The 20663-nt window shown below is 37.7% G+C and overlaps 1 protein-coding gene across 6 annotated transcripts in view; it reads left to right on the top strand.

Annotated features, from left to right (window-relative positions):
- Positions 1–20663, top strand: part of LOC6577530 (CUGBP Elav-like family member 2) — a 93555-nt gene that overhangs the window by 33642 nt on the left and 39250 nt on the right. For 3 of the 6 annotated variants that reach the window (XM_044009128.1, XM_044009129.1, XM_044009130.1), the window contains exons 2-4: positions 8201–8703; positions 16089–16171; positions 19810–19858. In XM_044009128.1, the coding sequence (XP_043865063.1) occupies positions 8201–8703; positions 16089–16171; positions 19810–19858 (635 nt within the window). Of the gene's footprint in view, positions 1–7662; positions 8036–8200; positions 8704–16088; positions 16172–19809; positions 19859–20663 lie in introns of those variants that run through there. The other 3 variants (XM_044009131.1, XM_044009132.1, XM_044009133.1) reach the window with 2 other exon arrangements.

The following is a 20663-nucleotide window of genomic DNA, read 5'->3' on the forward strand; positions in this document are numbered from 1 at the left end:
GGGAACTGAGCAACAGTCGACCTTTCTGTCGTATCAAGACGCCACAGTTTGTGGCAGGTGCAACGCCAGCGGCCAGGATAATGATAAGGCGCGCGGCCAAGCCATCAATTTATTGAAAAACAATCTAAGATGGCGTTACGACGTTGTCGTCGTCATCGTTGCCCCTAAAGGCAACTCAGCGATAAATTGTGTGTAGAAATTTTTGAAGAATTTTCGGGTTTATTGAAAAATTTTATAGATACAAGATTTATAGATCTTTTCAAGATACAGTCGATATTTTTTAAATACAGTCGGTAATTCGAAATGACAACAGGTTTTTTCGACTTACACAGAAATTCAAATTATCGATCATTATCGAGAACTAATTTTTCAAGGGGATAGAATTTTTTTCGTACAAATTATCGAGACTCGACTGTATTTTCAAAATATCAAGGAACCTCTAGAAAACTTTTAATAATATTGAGATATATATATTTTTTTCTGTATTATAAATTATCTAGGAACCACTGGGAAACCTAGAAACCTGTAAACGTTTCACTTATTCCTTGCATATGCTTTAAGCCTTTTAAAAGATCCTCCTCTCTATCAACAAAGTGTTTCTTGATATTGCAAATTGAAAATAAAACGTTTCATAGTTTTAATAGAACAGTTCTTGTTGCATGAATGCAATAATACAAATAAATTTCTATATAGAGATAGACTACGTAAACGTATTTTAATCACAAGCCTATACGTCTTGCATCTATTGTTCCTCCTCTTAAACTCTTCTCGTTGCCACCTTGTTAAGATCGTGTAACCAGGATGCCACATCGATTCACAAAGCTTCTCATTCAACTTTACATATGTATATACATAGATATATATTTCTTTTTTCTTCTCATGCAACTTTACATATGTATATACATAGATATATATATATATATATATATTTTTTTTTTTTCAATTAAACCCATCCCGAATACATTTACATCTGGCAACGTTAGCATGGCCTCTCCTCTCATAGTCATCTTAAAGTGAATCAATAAATAATTACTGAACTTATGGAACTGTCAATGCGTATTACGAAAAGCATTGGCAAAGCGAGGGCTATGCACTGCAGTAAAATTCATTAAAATGAGAAAGCGCAAATGGGTAGCTACGTGTGGCAGTAGCCGAAACGGGCTTAAAGACACAAAGAGTGCTACCGCCAACAGTTCGGCCAGCCCCCTCGCCTCCTTCGACTTCGCTTTAACTCCACACTTGATGCGAAATGCGCATCAAACCAATAAAATTTATGCGCCAGTTGCATCGAATAGTGAACGAGTTTTCGCACAACGACTCACACTGTGTATGTGCGAGTGTGAGTGTGTGAATGAGGCGAGGTGGCAACCCTGGCGTGAATTGTTTCAATTTCGCTTGGCAAACAACAATTTGCGCAAAAGTGGCGACAATTCTGCCGAGTCGCCGGAATCTCATGCATGCCCGACGCTCTGGAATTTTCATTTATAATTTTCTTTATATACATATATCTTTGCCGTTATTTTATTTTTTACTGTTTTGTCTGCCAGTTGGAAGACTTATGCCCCGAAAAAGCCACATTAAAAAAAGATATATATGTGTATGTGTGTGTGTGTGTGTGTGTCTGCATATATGAAAATCATTTGATTCAATTTTACACTGGCTGGCCGCGCCGAGTCGCGCTAGTGTGCGGCAGCAGGCTTTAGCGGAGGTCCTGTTCCTCCGCACACAACTGCAAAAGCCATGCAAATCATTTTTCCTTTTTGTACCCGGGGGCTCCACACACACACACATACATGCACACAAACGAAGTGACGTCCTGTGCACACTCTTCGGCATTGTCCTTGTCGTTGGTTTTTTTTTTCAAAATGAATCAATAAATTCTTTAGTCCTTGCAAAAGAAGTTTAACCAACATTCTTTAAAAAAAATTTTTTTTTTTTTTTGGCTTTTTTTTAGCGACTCCTTCTTTTCTTTTATGGGGAATACCCTATTCGGGAGATTGGAAGTTTTTTAGGCCTTAGATATTATTTAATATGTAAAATTTGAGCAAATTATTAAATTTTATATAAAATTGTAAATACCATTATGGGGCTTTTCTTAACTACATTCATAATATTAAATAAAAAAGATTAAACATAATTTGTATCTATTTCTTTTTCATATCACTACTTGTAATTAGTTTAATTTGTATCAATTTTTTTTTTTATTATTAATACCTATTTTATTATTATTATTTTTTTTTTTATATTGTTATATTTTTCTGTTTATTGTATTATAATTGTCAATTGGGCAATTGAGAATTTTGTTTTCATTTTTATTCTTAATATTAATATGTTATTATATTATTATTTCTATTAATATTTTATTATATTATAAAATTTAATTTACAATTTCATTATTTAATTAATTATTTAATTTTAATTTTTCAAAATTTTTGTTATATTTTTTTAAGCGTTGATTGTATATATTAAAGAATATTTTCAGATAGAGTATTTTGCTCGCTCTCTATGTGTAAATTACGTAGTTTTTTATGTCTTTGTTCGTGCTTTTTTTTTTTTTGTTATATTTGGCGACACAGTCAGCACGCGTTATATGCAAAATGCCATTACTTTTTTGTAGGTCTGGCAACTCTCTTTTGACCAAAATGCCCCATGCAGGACAGCCAAAAAGGTGGTCAGTGTCCTTTACACTGCGGAAATATGTGTGTGTGTGTGCGTGTGTGTGTGTGCGCGTGTGCATTTCATTCATTCTCATTTCATTGCGGTTGCAAAAACCAGTTTGGTTTATAAGGATTCGCATTTAGGTTTTTACAATTTTATATTACATTATTTTGTTCTCTCAAAAAAATTAAACCATTCTGTTTGATATATTCAAGGCAATGAAATGTTGCATCAGTGAAACGAGTAACCTCCCTGCAAACCACTTCTAAACACAGTCCATGAACCATAATTAATTATGCCAGACGAAAAAGGAGATAGCATTCGCCTGTTCCACTCGAATAACTTTGGAGTAGTTGCCCATTGGGGTTTACACTCACTCTCCCCCCCTCTCTCTCTCTCTCTCTCTGTCTCTATGAAATGAGCGCACATTCAACTACTTTGTCAATGGAGCATGTCAAACAACCTCTAATTAGTCAACATAATCCAACTAAGCGGCAGCTCAGCTCTTTTGCCGCACCCCCTGCAGTCGTCTGCAGCCGCCGCCTCTGGCTCTGAGAACCAAACAAATGCCAACTTTGATCAATTTACAAGCAATTATTAACACAACAAGAACAACAACAACAACAGCAGCAGCCACAACAACAACAGCAACAAAAACAACAAACAATTTTACATTTTTGCTTAATTACACACAAGTCGTAGCACTGTCTATGCCGTAAGCCCCCACCCACCCCTCCTGCTCTTCTCTAAATCCTTGCCAAAAATTCCCAAATTCCCGTTTCACTGTCTCGCTTTGACTTTGCCAGCCAAAAAATGAGCTCCGCTGCTGCTGCTCCTGCTGACCCTCGTTTTCCCCCTCCTCTTCCTCTTTTCTCTTCCACTCCCCTTGCTGGTCTCCATTTGTGTCCATGTCAAATATTTGCACAAAGTCCGAGCAACTCTCTTCGCCCTCTCTCGCTCGCACGCTCTCTTTTGCCGTTACCCTTTTGCAGCCCATCCGTAGGACGTAGCTTATCATTGACAAAAAGCGCAGCGCAGGCGGCGAAGCAGGAGGCGGCGAACTGGTTTTCGGGGTTCACTGACTGTCAACATAGCTGGCGCCCTTTTTCGCCGTAGATCCGACTGCCCCACGCCATTTAACCGCGCTGCCAACTTGCACTTTTTGCTCGAGCGTTGCCAGACAACGCACAGTCAGCGTAAATTTTCGTTGCAGAAAGAAAAAAAAACAGAAGTGGGAAAAAGTGGAAGGCAAAGAAATCATTTTAAATGCGGCTTAAAATTATCTTTGATAAGCGCGGCGCAATGCTGCTTACTGCTGAGTAATTTATAGGCAAACGGTTTTGCGCCTACTCAAGAGGTCCTTGAGATCAAAGTCCTTGTCATCGTCATCGTCGTCGCCGCAGTCGAAGTTGGTTAGGGTCAAAGTTTAAGCGGCTTACCGAGAGCTTATTTAGCAAAGGCAGACAAAATAAATTGCTGCTGGGCAAGGGCCGGGGGTTGGGGGGCTCATTAGTGTTAAAGGTGAACTAATTGGACAAAAGTAATTATCCATAGTCTACACATACACTAGGGTAATAAAGAGGTATAAGAACTAATCAGGCTTTTTCATAAACGTTAAAAAAAAACGTTACTGAAAAGCTCTTATATTCCTTTTATGAGTGATTAAAAAATCGTATAGCCAAAAATTCTCAAGTCTTATATTAATAAGAGTTAGTCTTATACAAAAAATTCAAGTACTAATCTTCCATATTACTCTTATATTGCATGAAAAAGTGAGAAGCAGCTCTTATACCACAACAACCTCATCAGGGCCTCTCATTAAGTGCACCAAATCTACACTTAAAGCTTTTAAGCAAGTTGCTCCATTGGTTTGCAATTTGTCTCTTCTCCTTCCACCGTCTCTTCACTCTTAGCTTTCAAGTTCACTTACAAATTGATATTATGAAGCATGCGTCCCAATAATAAAAAAAAAAGAGAGGTAGAAACAGATACAAAACAAAATCAGAAGAATCAAGTTCTTTCGAGCAGCAGCAGCAGCAACAATGCAGCTGCCACTTGACTACAATTTTTTTTTTTTTTTTTTTTTTTTTTTAAGTTTTTCACTTGATTTGTGTAGCAGACGCTTCAAATTTACCTTTAGTTACCTTCTAGCTGAGCAAAAAGTATGAAAGATGGAAAAGAAGAGAGGGGGACAGAAGGAAAGCACAGACAGACAAAAAAGTTGTGCAACAAATTTTCTACCACTTTTACACACAAACAACCTACTCCAATTTTATTACTACCTTTTAGTGGTTGTCTCTTACTTTGACTTTTGTTCAATTCTGTTTTGTCTGCCCGAAAGACAAAGAAAGAGACTGTGTGATGGGGAGGGTGAGGGCGAGCAACGAATGACAAGTGATTTCTCTGCCCGATAGCACAATTCGTATTTCCCTTACAACTTGAAACTTTTTTAATAGATTTCAAATTTTTGCCCTCATCCCACTCTTATACTCTCTAGAGTAATCAAGCAAATTAGTGCTCAATAGCAATGGAGCCAAAGAGAGAGCGAAAGTTAGAGGGAAATATGAAGGGAAAGCGCACGAGCAAAGACCCAAATCCGAATTGGATGCCAACTTTTGACTTGGCCTTTGGGCTGGCTCCCAGGATAATTTGAGCTGTAAATTGTTGACAGCTTTGGGTTACAGTTATATATATTTTTTTCTCCTCTGTCCTTATTTTTTTTTGCCATTTTGCAGCGTAGACAAATGAAGATAAATGTGCACTGAGCAACTGGCAAAAAGTTTTTTAAAAATTTCCTATGCACAGGTTATCGAAATTTAAAGGCGAAAAGTTTTAGTTGGGGTAGTTTAGACTTAAAAATAAATTTCTATTATTAAAATTTTTGAATTTTGATTATAAAAAGACATCGATTTTTGTAGTTTCATTAAAATGATTTTTTTTTTTATATTAAGAAAAAAAAAATAGTTGACTTAAATTTGTAAACTGAATAAAGAGTTGAATTTTTTTTAGTTAATTAGTTAAATATAAATTAAAAATAAAACTTTAATTTGGTTTTAAAGGTGCTTATTTGACTTTCTCTCATAGAATTCTTTGCCATGTTTGCTGAAAACGATCTACCAACTGAATGAAATTTGTTTACAGGGTATTAAACTTGTAAACTGTAACTGGTATCGAAATAAATGCGATAGTCTTGTTATAAAACGATAGTCGAACTAAAAACTTTCTGTATGTGCACACACACAGCTTTAGCTGTTGTTGATCTCAATTTTGTTGCTTGTTGCTCTTGTTCTTCATTTTCTTCTTGTTGATGATGATGAAGATGAATTGCAGTTTGAACTTTGATAGAAATGCACAACATGCTTTGTGTAGTTTTTTTTCCTTCTCTCTAGTCTCTCGCAACTTAGTTTTTTTTTTTTTGTTATTTTCGCTGCAGTTGCAAAAGTTGCTTCAAAGTTTTTAATAAAATTGTTGCAATTTAATGTTTTATTGGGGCGAAACATGTCAAAGGAAATGCAATAATTGTGTCAAATGGGCTCGCTCTCTCTCTTAATGTTACAGAACATTTAAAGAGAGAGAGAGAGAACAATACCAAACCGTAACTAAATACAGTACAAAGAAAAGTGCAAAAGCTAAGAGCGGGTTAAATGATACAGTTTGAGCTTGAAAGAGAGAGAGAGAGCGAGAGGAAGTTTCGCCAAGTTTGTCTCATTGTGCATAAAATGCGAAAGCAAAAACAACAAAAAAGTTCAAATTACGAAATGCAACAAAGAAAGCCAACACAAAAGTCGAGGGGTGCAGGAGCAACAACAATAAAGACAAAGAATTTGCTACATAAAAGAGAAACTTGTAAGGAAGTTAGAAGTCAAAATGAAATGAGCAGAAAATTGCACTTGCAATGCGAAAGTGCGAGAGGGATAGAAGGAAGGCGTGTGAATACGAGTGAGCAAACAACAGTTGGAGTAATTATAGCATGAATATATATGTATATCAAAATACATACATATGTGTGTATATGGGGTCGCCTTTTGTTTTGTTTAATTACAAGTCTAACATGATATTTTATGATGGTTATGGTTTATTTAACTTTGATTATGGCCATTCCGGTTCAGGTGTCATCTGTTAAGCTGCAAATGCGCTTAAGCAGAGACCTTTGAGGAAATTTAAAAACAGTTGGAGTTGAGTGAACTTTCAGCTCGAGCAAACCACAAACGGCATTCGCTTAACGGCTGTTCGTTAATAGACAGCGACAAATGGGTCAATTAAGGTAAAACAGGTAGATTAGAGGCTAGCGAGCACCTGCGCAGTTAAATTGATAACTGGGCGTGTGCAGGGCTGTTTATTTTGCTACTTAGTTGGGAAAGCTTTTAAGTTATTTGCGTGCTTAAATTGAAAGTTGAGTTGAGTATTAAATGTAAAATTCAAAATACATTTAATTTCGCTTGAATTTTACAGCGAACAGCAGCCTAAATATAAGCATCTACATTTATGTAGATGTAGGGCTTCGACTCTTTTGTTTCTATTCCTTCTCATCAGGCGTACCAGTCGAGAAAGATAGAGGGGAAAGTGCGCAGTAGCAAGCGATGTTAAATATAGCCCTACTCCTCTCACATGCTAGGATCGCCATACCTTCTGCGCTGCCTGCGCTCTGCCCTTAGTACGTGCTTTGTGTTGATGTAGACATGTAGAGCTTAAAAGTTCTGCTCGCGTTCGGTCTTTCATTTTTCCTTTACCTGCGTCTATGCCTAAGCACTGCTCGCGCTCTCTTCTTTTTCTTTGTCTCCTTTACTATACGACCGTGCGCTGCATACATATACATATGTGTAAGCTCAGCTTGCGCTCTCTCCCTGAGATCTGCTCTCGCTCTCTCCTATTATGCACGCTATCTTAATGTCCCTGCTCTACTCCTTTTCTATTACACTCCCTTCCTTGTCTATTGCTCCTTTAGTCCTATGCTCTGTGTCACCGCTTTGCACTGTGGTCGCTCGCAGTTGCCCAAGATTTGGATCGTTCATTTGCTTTTCGACGATTGTCAATAAAGGAAGTGGGTGGACGCTGTGCGTGATAAATTTTGTGCCCAAATTTGAATTAGTGCATTTTGTAGTCGCAGTGTTTGCAGTGTTTACATGGAAATATTTTAAAACCCAATTTGATTTTCCAAATATTACAATTAACAAGTTTATTATTTTACAATTGACAATTGTCCGTGTGCGTCTATTTGCCTCTAGTGCACGATTCTCTTTGTTGTAAATCGATTCGATAGTGTTGAATAAAAAAGTTACAAAAACAGAAAAAAAATGTTTAGCAGTCGCACTTCGTTTTTGGGCAATCGCCGCATGATTTTTGATTTCTCTGAGAAAAGCACCGATTTGTATTTGGAGTGAGTATGAAGCTAAAAAAAAAAAAAAAAAAAAAATTCTTAAAATAATTAATTAACTGTAAAACAATTCCTTCTTATGCCCTGCGCAAAAGGCAAACTGTTATAACTGTAATTTTACTCATTTTCAACATATTCTCATTCTCTCTCTCTCTTTGTCTTTTACAGTGCATTTGGTATGAGCGATAAGAGCAGCAGCGCCACCAATAGTCTACCGAATAGTCCTATACATAGCAACAATAACAATTCGTCGCTGCTCAACAACAACAACAGCAGCAGCAACAACAACGCCAACTTAGTGGGCAGCAATAACTCGCTAGCAGGCACCCCATTTGGTAACGGCAATAACAACAACAATACCAACAACAACAACAACAGCAGCAGTAACAACAACATCATGTCTAGCAGTTTGATGAACAACAACAACAATTCGTGCAGCGCTAATCGCAATGTTGTTGTTAGCATGGATGACGATTCATGCTACCGCCTGGATCCAGACACAGCCGTTGTCACCTACGGCGAAAAGGAGCCCGACCCCGATAACATTAAGATGTTTGTGGGCCAGGTGCCCAAATCGATGGACGAGGCGCAGTTACGCGAAATGTTTGAGGAATATGGCCCAGTGCACTCGATAAATGTGCTGCGTGACAAGGCCACAGGCATAAGCAAAGGTAAGTGCGAAAGAGAACAAAATAAATATATTATTAATTACAATCTTTAAAATTACAAAATGCATGGCAATTGCATATTGTCCTTTCAAAAACTAAATACCCTACACGCAACGGTAAATGTTGAAGCTAACTCACACCCACACACAGGCTCTCTCGCTCACTCTGCACGAATAACTGCTTAAAGTAAATAAGATAAAATTAGCCATTCAACGCACACAAACACATACAGAAATATCAGATATTCTCTCAATCTACATTGCTTTTGCATATTGTGTGTGCTTTGCGTGTGTGTGTGTGTGTATTTTAATTGCATGTCAAGCGCTTGCCATATCATTTCATCAGCAAATTGCTTTTTGTTCGCCATTTGCCTTGGAGCTGCCATTCGAGACAGAAACTTTGAATAGTCAACGAAGGAAGATATGAAGAAAAAAAAAAAAAAAAAAAGAACTCAGTATGTGATCTTGAGTTTATTTTTGTATAAAAGCAGCTTTTAAATTGAAGAGTTAGATTTGACTCTCTTGATGATTGGCCGATTGCTCACTTTGCTCTCTATTGTCGCTTTTGTCATTTGCAGGCAATTTAAAAGCCTCTCAACTGCAGCCAAACACATTTCTATTGATGCGCCACAGTGCGGCTTCTCCTCATTCACAGCGGCACTTCCAATTGTGAAACCTATTGTCAAGTCATATTTTTATGTTCATTTCTTTTTCTATTTATATATAAATATATATTTATATATATAAATATACATATGTTTATTTAGACACCGCCTATTGTCCTTTTTGTTTGCTTTTGTATCATATCTTCGACGGTCTTCTCTCTCTCTCTCGCTGTTCCTCCCTCTCTCTTATATGCCAGCTCTCTATATCATTTTGTTCGGGCTGCATTTGACAGGCGTCCGCTGCTTGGAAATGTGGGCGTGTGCATGGTCAGCTTGTCATCGATGGGCGTGGCTGTCGTGTTTGTATATGTGTATGGGCCTGGGACTATGTGTGTGTGTGTGACAAAGTAAAAGCGCAAACAGTTTTAGGACGCACTTAAGTGGCGCGTTGTGTTGATGATTTATGACAATGAGACAGCGCGAGAGCGACTGGAATTGAGAGTGTGAATGGAAGTAGAAGCTTTCGGCTAAGTGCCTGCCTACATATGTGTGTATATCTGTCTCTCTGTGTGTGTCTCTCCTGCTGTTTATCACTTGAGCTTAAAAGCAGTGCGCCATGCCACAAACACAAATCGACACAAATTGCATTTGAAAGTTATTATTTATGTCAGGCAACTGTCAAATGCTAGCAAACAAAAATTGAGAGAGAGAAAGAGAGGGGCGTGAGCTGACCCAAAAGAAAAAATGGCAAGAGAAAAATACAAACGAGTATACCGAAGATGAAAAAATCCAGATTTTAATTCAGATTCAGTTAAAAAAAAAAAAATAAATATTTAGCATGCATTGCTAAAATATATTATGAAGGTAGACAAAATGAACTGTTATATTTACAAATGTTTGAATCAGATTTAATTGCTAAAAAAAACTTACAACCAGATATGTGTAATTAATTAAGAATAAATAAAAAACAAATACAATTATTTGAAATAAACCAATTTTCCAATTAGAGATGCAGTGATTTATATTTTTAATGAGATAGGCTTATCAAGTTTAGCATTAATTATATCATAACCACTATTCCCTCTGTTAGTTAATTTGATGACTTTCATAATTTAAGTCAAATCATAATCAATATACCTTTTGCTAGTTTATAGTAGGGTATATTTGTAAGCCAAGGGGACCAAGTTTTTTGCTGAAGTTTCGTTGTTTAGTCGTTTCCTTTTTTTTCATGTGCAGTTTTATTTTGGCTTCAACTTCCTGCTACAACATTTCCATTTAGCCTGACTTGTAACCTAGTTTTGGCCAGTTTTAGTTTCGTACCTTGGTCCTTTGTGCTGCGACAAAAAGTTGGCAGTGGAGTTCCCCTAGCCTATCCGCCGACCCCCCATCCATTCGCAGTGCTGCACTGCTGCCAATGGCTTCAAATCTGGATTTTGCTGTTGCATTTTGATGGCGAAACGCTTAGCCAAAAAGCCAGAACGCGGAGGACTTGGCCGTGTTGCAGCTACCAAAAATGGGAAATGACACTTTTAAGCGCGACGATGACCTCTGAACCAGAAAGTCGTAAATAACCTCACCCGCAAAAGAAGAAAAACAAAAGCAACAAAAAACTGGCAGAGAAAAAAATGGAAATTTCCTTTTCGTTTGGGCAAAAGTTTGGACTCCGCTTTTATTATTTCTGGGCTAATGCCTTTTGGCTAAAAACTTGTTTTTCTTTCACACTAAATTTCGTTAGCGGCCAGTTACTTTTCGAGTGGATTTTCTATGTTGTTTGCGGGTGTTGTTATTGCGGTTATGCTGTGGCTCCTCTCCACTCGCTGTGCGTTAGAGAGAGATAGCGAACGCGAAGGGTGCGCTTGGGCAAAGGTTTAAGCTCTCCACTCATAATTTATTAGCGCTTGCGGTAAACTCAGCTATTGGAAGAGCGAGAGAGCAAGAGAGAAAGAGGGAGTGAGAGATAGGCTAACTGCTATGTGCTACTCTTTACTCTTTGTTCAGGTGTAAAGCGCTTTTACAGCTTTGTTTGGCCAAAGCGTTTAATTTGATGGGCCTTTTCTCTCTCTACTTTGAGCCTACCTTCACAAGTTGTTTCAAATTTGTGGGTTTTTAGGTAAAGTTTCTGGAGTGGGTCGAGAGGCGTTTTGAAAAAGGGTCAGCCATAAATTAATCAATGAATGACAAACTATGCACATTGGAAATAAATTAAACTTTAATTTTTGTTGGGGAATTTAACTCAATTAGAAAGCCCAAAGGAAATTATAGTATTTAATTAACCTATTAAGGCTTTTAATTATTATATTTACATTTAATATGCCTATGAAATGAAATGAAATTATATAAATAGGATGTTTTATATGATCTTATGTAACATCAAATATTTAAACTATTACATTATATTCTTAAAATTTGTTCACTTGAGGCTTTAAAGCGATTTTTACTATCTCTCTCTACATTCAGTCCTTGAATATCTTTTTCTATAAATTTGATTTATGACCATAATGCTGACCAAATCACACAAAAAAGTAGGAAATAATATAATTCAGCCGCAGTGAGAAAATATGCTCTGCTTCTTGGCCATTTGATAACTTTTTTTTTCGATTACGCCTGTGCTTGAGAACTTCATTTTGTAAAGCACGCCATCTCACTCACACTCACGCGGCTGCCAGTGTCAAGCTTTGCGTCCAGCTGTCCGCTGTCACCTAAAATAGAAAAAGAAACGCACTTACTTATCTGCCGACTTCATCCGCCTTGCTGTGTCTGTCTTCCTCTCAATTCTCTCTTTCTCTCTCTCCCCACTAATGCTCGCCCACTTTGTGTGCTTGACATTTTTATTTAGCGGCTTGCGGAGCGTGAAAAATGCATAAAATTTCACTTAATTTTCAAAAAGCATTTCAATTTCAAAGAGTCGTTTTGTGCTGGATACCCTGTGAATATTTGGAATGTAGCCAGTGATGGGTCAATAAGCAAAAGTCGGCAAAGTTTGTTTATATATATAAAAAGTTAAGCAAAAGGAATACTTAAGGCTTGAAATTGGTTTCTATATATATATATAAATTTTTTTTTTCAATTGTTTTTTTTTTATGACTGTACAGGGTATAAGCAAAATTCGGCAAAGTTTGTTTATATATATAAAAAGTTAAGAAAAAGGAATGCTTTAGGATTAAAATTGGTTTCTATACTTTTTTGTAGTTTTTTTTTATGACTATACAGGGTATTTGCTAGTCGACTACTCACCCTACATCATACACTGTTACTTATCCTTCCAGCTTTTTTGTGGTTTTTGGTCATGACTTTTGGCGCCCACTGAACTATTGCTAAACGTTTGTCACTTTCGCTACGTCGAGCTTTATCTGTATGAAGAAGAAGAAGTGAGAGAAGGGCGAGAACAGGAGAGAGACCATAGAGCATAGAGAGGAGAGCCATAAACTAAATTCGATTGCCATTGCAGTTGGATGCAGCTTTTACTCCTTTTGGTGCTGCTGTTTTTGTTGTCGTTGTTGGTGTGTATTGTGCAGCTGGTTGGGTGTGTTGCCTTCTCTTTCTGTTTAGGGAGCATGCCAACTCAGCTAGTAAATCTCTGCACCAAAGTTTAATGACATTGATTTATTTAACTTCGATTAATTCGTTTCCTGTTGGTTCTGTCTATGTCCCAGTCTCTGTCTCGCTCTGTCTCTGTCTCTCGGTGTCTACGTGTGTGCGACCGGCACATCCTTTATGTATATATCCATCCCTGCTATATCCCCTTTTCTGGACTTTGGCACGTTGTGTGTCTGGGCCAAGCGGCAGCGACGGCTCTCGATTTCACATCTTAAAATCCAATCCAACCCACTTTCACAAACACACGCACGTCCCGCCCGCTTCCCTTTTCTCCCGCCACTTCTAACCCCCTAACACTCGGCCCTGGATTAAGTTTTTGCCCAAAAACGTGACTGGATGTCGTTTTCAGCTTTTGCCGCCGGTTTTGTTGTTACTTTATCGCATTGTTCCCTCAAGCAAGCGAAAGCTCAACTGTTCTCTGCCTCTTCTGCTTCTTCGTCGTCTGCTCTCCCTCGCACTGCTTGCGTCTTGTTTTGGCGCTTTGATGCTAACTGCAGTTGACATGCACATAATGGGAATTGAGAGATTTCGCTTCTCTTCTCTGCTCTGCTCTGCTCTAGCTGACTTGCCTAGCCAGCCGGTCGTCTTCCTCTTCTTCTCCGCTTCTTCGTTATCGCGCGATTGGTTTTCGTCTTTGGTTTCGCTTGCACAATATTTTATTGCATTTGGAAATCGTTTCGATTTTCTTTCATTTGTTACATTTAACGCTAGTTTAATTTTAAGTGATATTTAATCTGCGATTGCACAAGTTACATTTCTACTCTCTCTCTCTCCCTTTCTCTTTTACCTCTCTACTTTTCTGTTGCCTTTGATCTCAGTCCGTTTGGAGCTCAGTGAAATGCGATATTTGTTTGATTTAGCGCAGAAAACTTAGAAGATTAAAAAGCAAAAAGAAAAGAAATACCAAGCGTTTATTTGAGTAAGTTAGTTTTAATTAGTTTTGTTGCTTTTCCGGCAATTTAATCATCAAGTTGGATTTTAAGCTTTAAGTGTAGTGAATCTTTAAATAAATTTGTTATGTACAGAACAAAATTTGTACTAACAAACAAGTCTCTTCAAGCATTCATAATAGATAGCTTATATTGTTAGTGTTGACTTTTAATACACAAATAAAATTTATAACTAAATCGTAGAAGGCCTGATAATTCAGTATTTAAAAGAGCTTTCACAAAGCTTTAGCGAAACTAAATTTCTTCGAGCATATTCCTTTGCTATGGTTCCTAAGATGCGCTGACATACATACATATGTATATAAGCACGTCTGAAGTTTTATAAAGCTTAAAAGCAGATCACTAATGGCATAGGCAAGACATAGCTTTTCCGCATCTAGTTAAGCAATTTTAAAAGCTTTCATACATCAGCTTAATAGATCGCTGTAATACGAAATTCGCATTTGCATTACACACACTTTAAAAGCTTTAAACTTTCAATGCAGTCAAAAAAAAAAAAAAAAAAAAAACATAATTCTCACACATCCGTTGCGGCGCCGTTGGCGTCGGCATTTGCTCTGCCTCTCTCTGTTTCTCATTCTCTAAACCTACACCGGATATAAAAAACGCAAAACGAGAAATGAAAATATTTGCGAATATGTGAAAAATTCTGAAAAACGGCCGTGTGTGCGGCGACAACGAGGACGACGACGGCGGCGGCGACGGTATAAAAACTGCGACAGATTGAATTACCCAAGTGTTGGTGCAGGTGTCTATGTGTGTGTGTGAATGTGTGTTGCGACAAATACCCACCCATATGCAAATAGAGAGAGAGAGAGAGAGAAAGGAAGAGAGTTAGGGCTGTGCGAGCCATGTCCACCACAACGCATTACGCTTGGGTAAAGCCGAACGTCGAGTCGATATGGCCGGTAATTGCATTATGCAACTATTGCTATATTAAGTTTTCCATTCACTGTTTGGCGGCCAGGCCAAAATCCCAGAATCCAACGGCCAGAATTTCAAATGGACTCCATTACAAAGGGGCTGGCTGGGAGGTTGCCTGCTATGGGCGTGGCTGGAAAACAAGCTACGTAAAATGGAATATGTGTATGAGTGCGAAAGCGCGAGCCGGAAATGAAATTCAACTGACGCTTAGGGTTTTATTTTACTTTTCTATAGTCTGGGCCACAGATTTTGGTGGGAATTGCAAAAAAAAAAAAAAAAAAAAAAAAAAAAAAAATTAAAACAAAAGTGGGCATACGAAAACAGAACTCCTGAGAACCTCGCATATAGCCTGACTCTCGCTTATAGTTGAATAGTGAATGTGTTATATAAATTGGCAATGCAAAATCGGGTTAAAAAAAAAAAAAAAACAAATAAGCATTAATTAAAATTTGTTGCCTGCTTTGAAACGTTCCCTAATTAATTTAACAAAATTTTAAATACATATAAAATTTATTTATGACTAACATATTTATTTATATTTATTGTTTTTAACATATTTTTGTATCTTGAAACTTGGCTTAATGAACTAAATTTATTTAAGAATGATTTTAAAATAAAAAAAGGAATATATTAATATATTACAATTTCAAACTCCTCTTAATAGCAGGAAATTTATTTAAAAATACTTTTGAATTAAATTGTAAATTAAAAATTAATTTCCATTAAAATTATGTGTGCATTAGTATAAATTCAAAAATTTATTTAAAAAAAAATTTGTTTTTTTCTAAACCCAAAAATGTTTTAATTGTTGCGTTTGTTAGCGCTACTAATTGTGGCTCGGCTTAGTAGGTATCGCATGGCTGCTCAAATATGCTTGCAATCCGGAACCCCACATAAACTTCAACACCTAAAACACTCGCCCCAAACCTCACTCCCCCTCCCTCCATCCATCCCACACACACACACCCCTAACCAAGCGCTTCCACCACGACAGATTTGTTGCTGGGCGAACGGGGGAAGGCGTACGGTCGAGGCTTTGGCCATAATGTTTAATTTAGTGTTGCCATGTTGCCACATTTGTGCCAAGCGCCCGGCCTCTGCCCTCTGCCCACCGCACCTCTCACCGACCTCCTTCAGCTGCTTCCTGTTCGCTTGCTGCCATTTTGCCTGCCTGCTAATAATAATAATTTTCATAATTTCTTCGCCACCTTTTCCTGACGTCGTTGAAAATAAACTCCAATTTAACCCTTATGCTAATCTCAATATTTCGCTCACTCACTCTCTTTCCTTATTTCTCTCTCTTTCTCTTACAGGCTGCTGCTTTGTGACATTTTATACGCGTCGCGCCGCACTGAAAGCTCAGGACGCACTGCACAATGTGAAAACGCTGAGTGGGGTAAGTTGAATGTGTTTCTCAGGTTTATTTTTAGCATATTTTTTACATTTTGCGACATTTATTGCTAGCGATTAGTTGGAGCAAGAGGAAGAGTAGAAGCAGGGCAAAAGGGAGTCCGAGAGCTATTTTTATATTTTAGACGGCATTTTAGGTTTTAATTGGAAAACATTTTTATTAACTTTTTTTGCTGACGGTGCAACACGAAAAATCGGCTGCCACATCAACTTATCATAAACGCATTCATGCAACACAGCAACATCAGCAACAACAGCGACAGCAACACAGCGACAACAACAACAACTGTGGAATAAAACTGGCTGGAATTTCAGCATCGCATTGCCTTCATTATGGCTAACAGACTGCGTGACTGACAGATTGACTGGTGCGCAGACTGAAACAGAGTCATGACGCGGCATAAAAAATTTGATGCAAAACTAAAAAAAAAAATAAATAAAACTGTTAATGGAAAGGTAGAACTGACGTAATACCCTGTTAATTTGACTCTAGAATTTTGCTTGTCAAATAAAGTTGAAAGAACTGGGGCAGTTTAAGTGAAAAGCATTGAGATTTGTTGAAATATGAACAAGAAAACTAAGAAACTTCGCTTACTTAGAATCATAGAGGACTATCGTGAGAGATATACTGCTTTTATACCTAAATATTTAAATAAAAATAATCAAACGAAACTACGATGTGCTTATACCCCTTTTAGTATTGACAGGGCATAACCAAATCATTGCACTTATTTTGTGATTTTCCAATACAGTTTTTTCTTTTGCAGTACTATCTAGGTTTCTAGCCCCCTTCAGCTCCTCTGTCTATCAATATAAAATGCAAGTAATTTCCAAGTTTAGCCCATGTCCTGGCTGCTTAAAAGTATGCAACATAAAATAGCAAAAAAAAAGAAGATAATAGACAAAAAAATGAAGAAACAGGAAAAAATTTGTTAGCACGCGTCGAAAGTTTATGCTAAGGAAAGAAACCAAAACCACAGGCACAAAAATGTCAATTTGCGCTTGGTAGCTGCAACAATAGGGATAGGGTAAGGGTGCGGGTAGGGGTAGTGGGTAGTGGGTAGAGGCTTGTGCATAACGGGCTAGAATAGACAGCGTCAGCGAAAAACGTACAACATTTCGAGTTGCTGCGTTTTCTTTTCCCAATTTCTATTGCGCCATCAAATCAGCATGAATATTATTATTTGGTATGTCATGTAGGAGCTCCAAGAAGCAAAGGGGTGGTGCTTGAAGGGCTTGACAAGAAGAAAAATGGGGTACGTATGTTGCGCTAGGTTATGCAAAGCTACACATAACAATGCTTTGTGTCAGGCGCTGACATAACTTGTGCATGTCGTTGGTGCTGCCAAAAAAAAAAAAAAAAAATGGAGCAATGAAAAGCAAAAGAAATTGTGCAGCTGCGCGGCAATATTTATTTTACAAAATTGTTATTGAAAGCCACAGCTGGAATCCTAAAAAGACGGAAAGGTTAGAGGATTATACGGGCTGCAGGAAGCTAAACAACTGCACAGAAATTGGCAGAGATTTCGATTTGGTTTGTGACCATTTCTGCATGTGCAGCAATTGACAATTTTTCCATGGAACTTTGATAAATTGACAGCTGTTAAAACTTGCTTCAAACATTTCTTAGTACGCTTTTAAATAGTTTTTTTTTTTTTTTTTTTTTTTTTTGCATGTAGAATGAATAAAGTAGCTGGGTTTTTTAAATTTACCAACACTGCACTGGTTGCAACTATATGGTAAGCTAATTTAGTAGCATGGTCTATTTTAATTAGAAAAGTATTTTTTTTAAATGTTCCATTTAAAAATTCCGTTAAACTTTAAGTAAATGTTGGCAATTTGCAACACTGTAACTAGTACGTTTCATATTGCATTTATTTTCTGTGCCCTAAAGCTAGAATGTTTATTAGGATAGACAAAGAAAATATTCATTGTAATGGAAGGTTTTGAGCTATGTCTATAGTCTTTTACAGCACTAAACAGTAGACAGGCAATTTTTTAGGAGGGAAAACATTTACTGAATAATGGAGTTATTTTTATTGACAGGCAAATAAAAAACCCAAAAGATTTTTCAACACTGGTAGTGCACGATAGTAATACTCCCGATACCCGATAGTCTAGCCTAGATAAGATAACAAATTTTGTATTCTCTTTAGCCAATTTATGAATACCATGCGATATTTGTATAATGTGTTATCAAGCAAGAAAAATGCCAACCACAATTCACAGGAAATAATACTTGAGGTAATTAGCCAAAATTGCACTGCGCCTGAAGTCTAATACCAAAGGGGGTATTCAGAGGGACTGCGTTTGGCTTGACCTGGTAATTGGTATTTCCTGAATGAAAATAAAGGAATAGGTAAAAATTAAAGGGGGCGTGGCATGGACATAAAAAGTGGTAAAAGGGGCCAGCAGAAGCAGGAGCCGAAGCAGCATGGCTGGAAACAGGTTGACTTGGACAGCAATTTGTAAGAAGTCGCGTTGCGTGTATTATTTACGAGCGCCTAGATGTAGGCAACCGAGTGAAAGAGAGCCACACAGAGAAAAAGAGAGAGAGAGAGAGAGAGAGTGAGCGAGAGGTAGAGAGAAATGCGAGAAAGGGTGTTGCGTACAAGGACGCGCGGCGCGCCTTATAAACGTGAACTGTTGTCGTTGCCAATAAATCACGGGCCATTAGCCGCGCAGACTTGGCGACGGAAGTGCTCGGGCATGCGGCCTCGTTTGGGCTCCCTCGACCATACTCCTTTACCCCTGACCTCGTGCTGCGGCACGTTTTGCGGGCGCTTTAAGCTTGTTTTAATTAGAAGACGCTGTGCGAAAAATTACATTTAAAACGTTGCTGCAACTTGGCGTCAAATAGGGAAATGCGAACGCATATTTTAGGATTTTCACGGCAACAACTGAGATAGATAGAGAAGAGGAACAGAGAAAGGGCGAGAGAACGCTAAAAGGAGTAAAAGTTGTTGTTGCTGTTGCTTCTCGGCGACCGCTGAATAAATGTGTTTGGCTTTAGTCGAGGATTTGGCGGCCAGTTAGAAGCAGCTTGTCGGCTCTTTACTGCATTCATTCATTATGCAGCTTAAGCGCCTATCAAAAGCAAAAAAAGAAAAGCGCGAAGCGAGGGGCATACGCTGCTGCAGCGCCAACTAAATGGACGTTACTTACACGCACACAAACTTATATACATGTATATGTATGTGTGTATGTGTGTATACAGCATAGAGCGCGCGTCTGCTGGGACTATGTTGTCCAATTTTGGCTGGTTGCACTGCGCCAAAGAGCCGGCCAAATTAATCGCAGACTGCATCGTTTATATAGCGCCACAATATATCAAATGTGATTAACACGGCAAATTAGGTTGGCCAAATCCTTGGAATTTTGTTAGCAGCTCGCCAAAGCGTAAAAAGTAAAAGCCCCAAAAGGATGGCACAAAAGAAAAATCAAATATAAATGAAGTCAAAATAAGTAATATGTGAGCTTAGAAAGGGAATACGTCAGGGGAAGAAAAGTAATTTAAATATGCTAATAATTAAAAATTATTTATAATATATTTTAAGTTTTTTTGTTAACTTAAGAATTGTAAGCATATACTCATGTTCTTACTTTTTCTCACTCTATTTACAGATGTATCATCCCATACAGATGAAACCCGCCGATAGTGAAAATCGAAATGGTAAGTTCGAGAAAAGTTTTATCAAATAAAAATACTATAAGGCTGTATACATTTAACAAGCACTTTGACTGGCTGTCAAAGAAGAGATTTTTACATGTATTGGGCTTGCTTTACTTCTAATCGATGTTTGACTAGAAGATATTTGACTAGAAGTTAAATGCCAACCCCAAAATAACATTTTGCGATACTTTTAACAGCCACTTTAACTAAAAGTTAAATTTATAAATATTTTAATAGTCAAAGAAGAATTTTGAAATCTTTGTTAACAAACAATTTTCACGACTTCTAATTGACGTCAAAGTGTTTTCAGTATTGTTTCACTAATTTGACGCTCAGCTTGTGTGCGCCTGTCAACACATTTTAACTTTGACAGCAACTTTGAACTTTGAAAGAGGCATTTCAATGCGAACTTCATCAGCTTGAGCTGTCAGAGGTGGATTTATATTTAAATGTGCTTCATATAGAATTCTTCAAAGTGTGCGTCTGCAGTTGCTCCAAAACTGTATGTCAAATGTTTGACTCGGCCTAAAAGCGACTGCGACTGCGACTGCAAGTGCAGCTGTATTTGACAGCTTTTGTGTGCAGCTTCAATGTATTGGGGCATGGCATGCATGGCACGAGTATCCTGATTCCACTCTCCACTCATGTGTCTCGCTCGATGGACAGGCCACAGTTTAAACATTTCAGCAGATTTTATTTTTTTTTTTTTTTTTTTTTTTTGTATGGCACTTTAGTTTTTTCACCCTTTTTTTTGCCTTCTGTCAGTTGCGTGTCGGTCACTTGGCAGTTAATTAAAAACCATCAA

This window comes from Drosophila mojavensis, unplaced genomic scaffold (assembly GCF_018153725.1).
Source record: "Drosophila mojavensis isolate 15081-1352.22 unplaced genomic scaffold, ASM1815372v1 contig_36, whole genome shotgun sequence".
NCBI classification, from domain to species: domain Eukaryota; kingdom Metazoa; phylum Arthropoda; class Insecta; order Diptera; family Drosophilidae; genus Drosophila; species Drosophila mojavensis.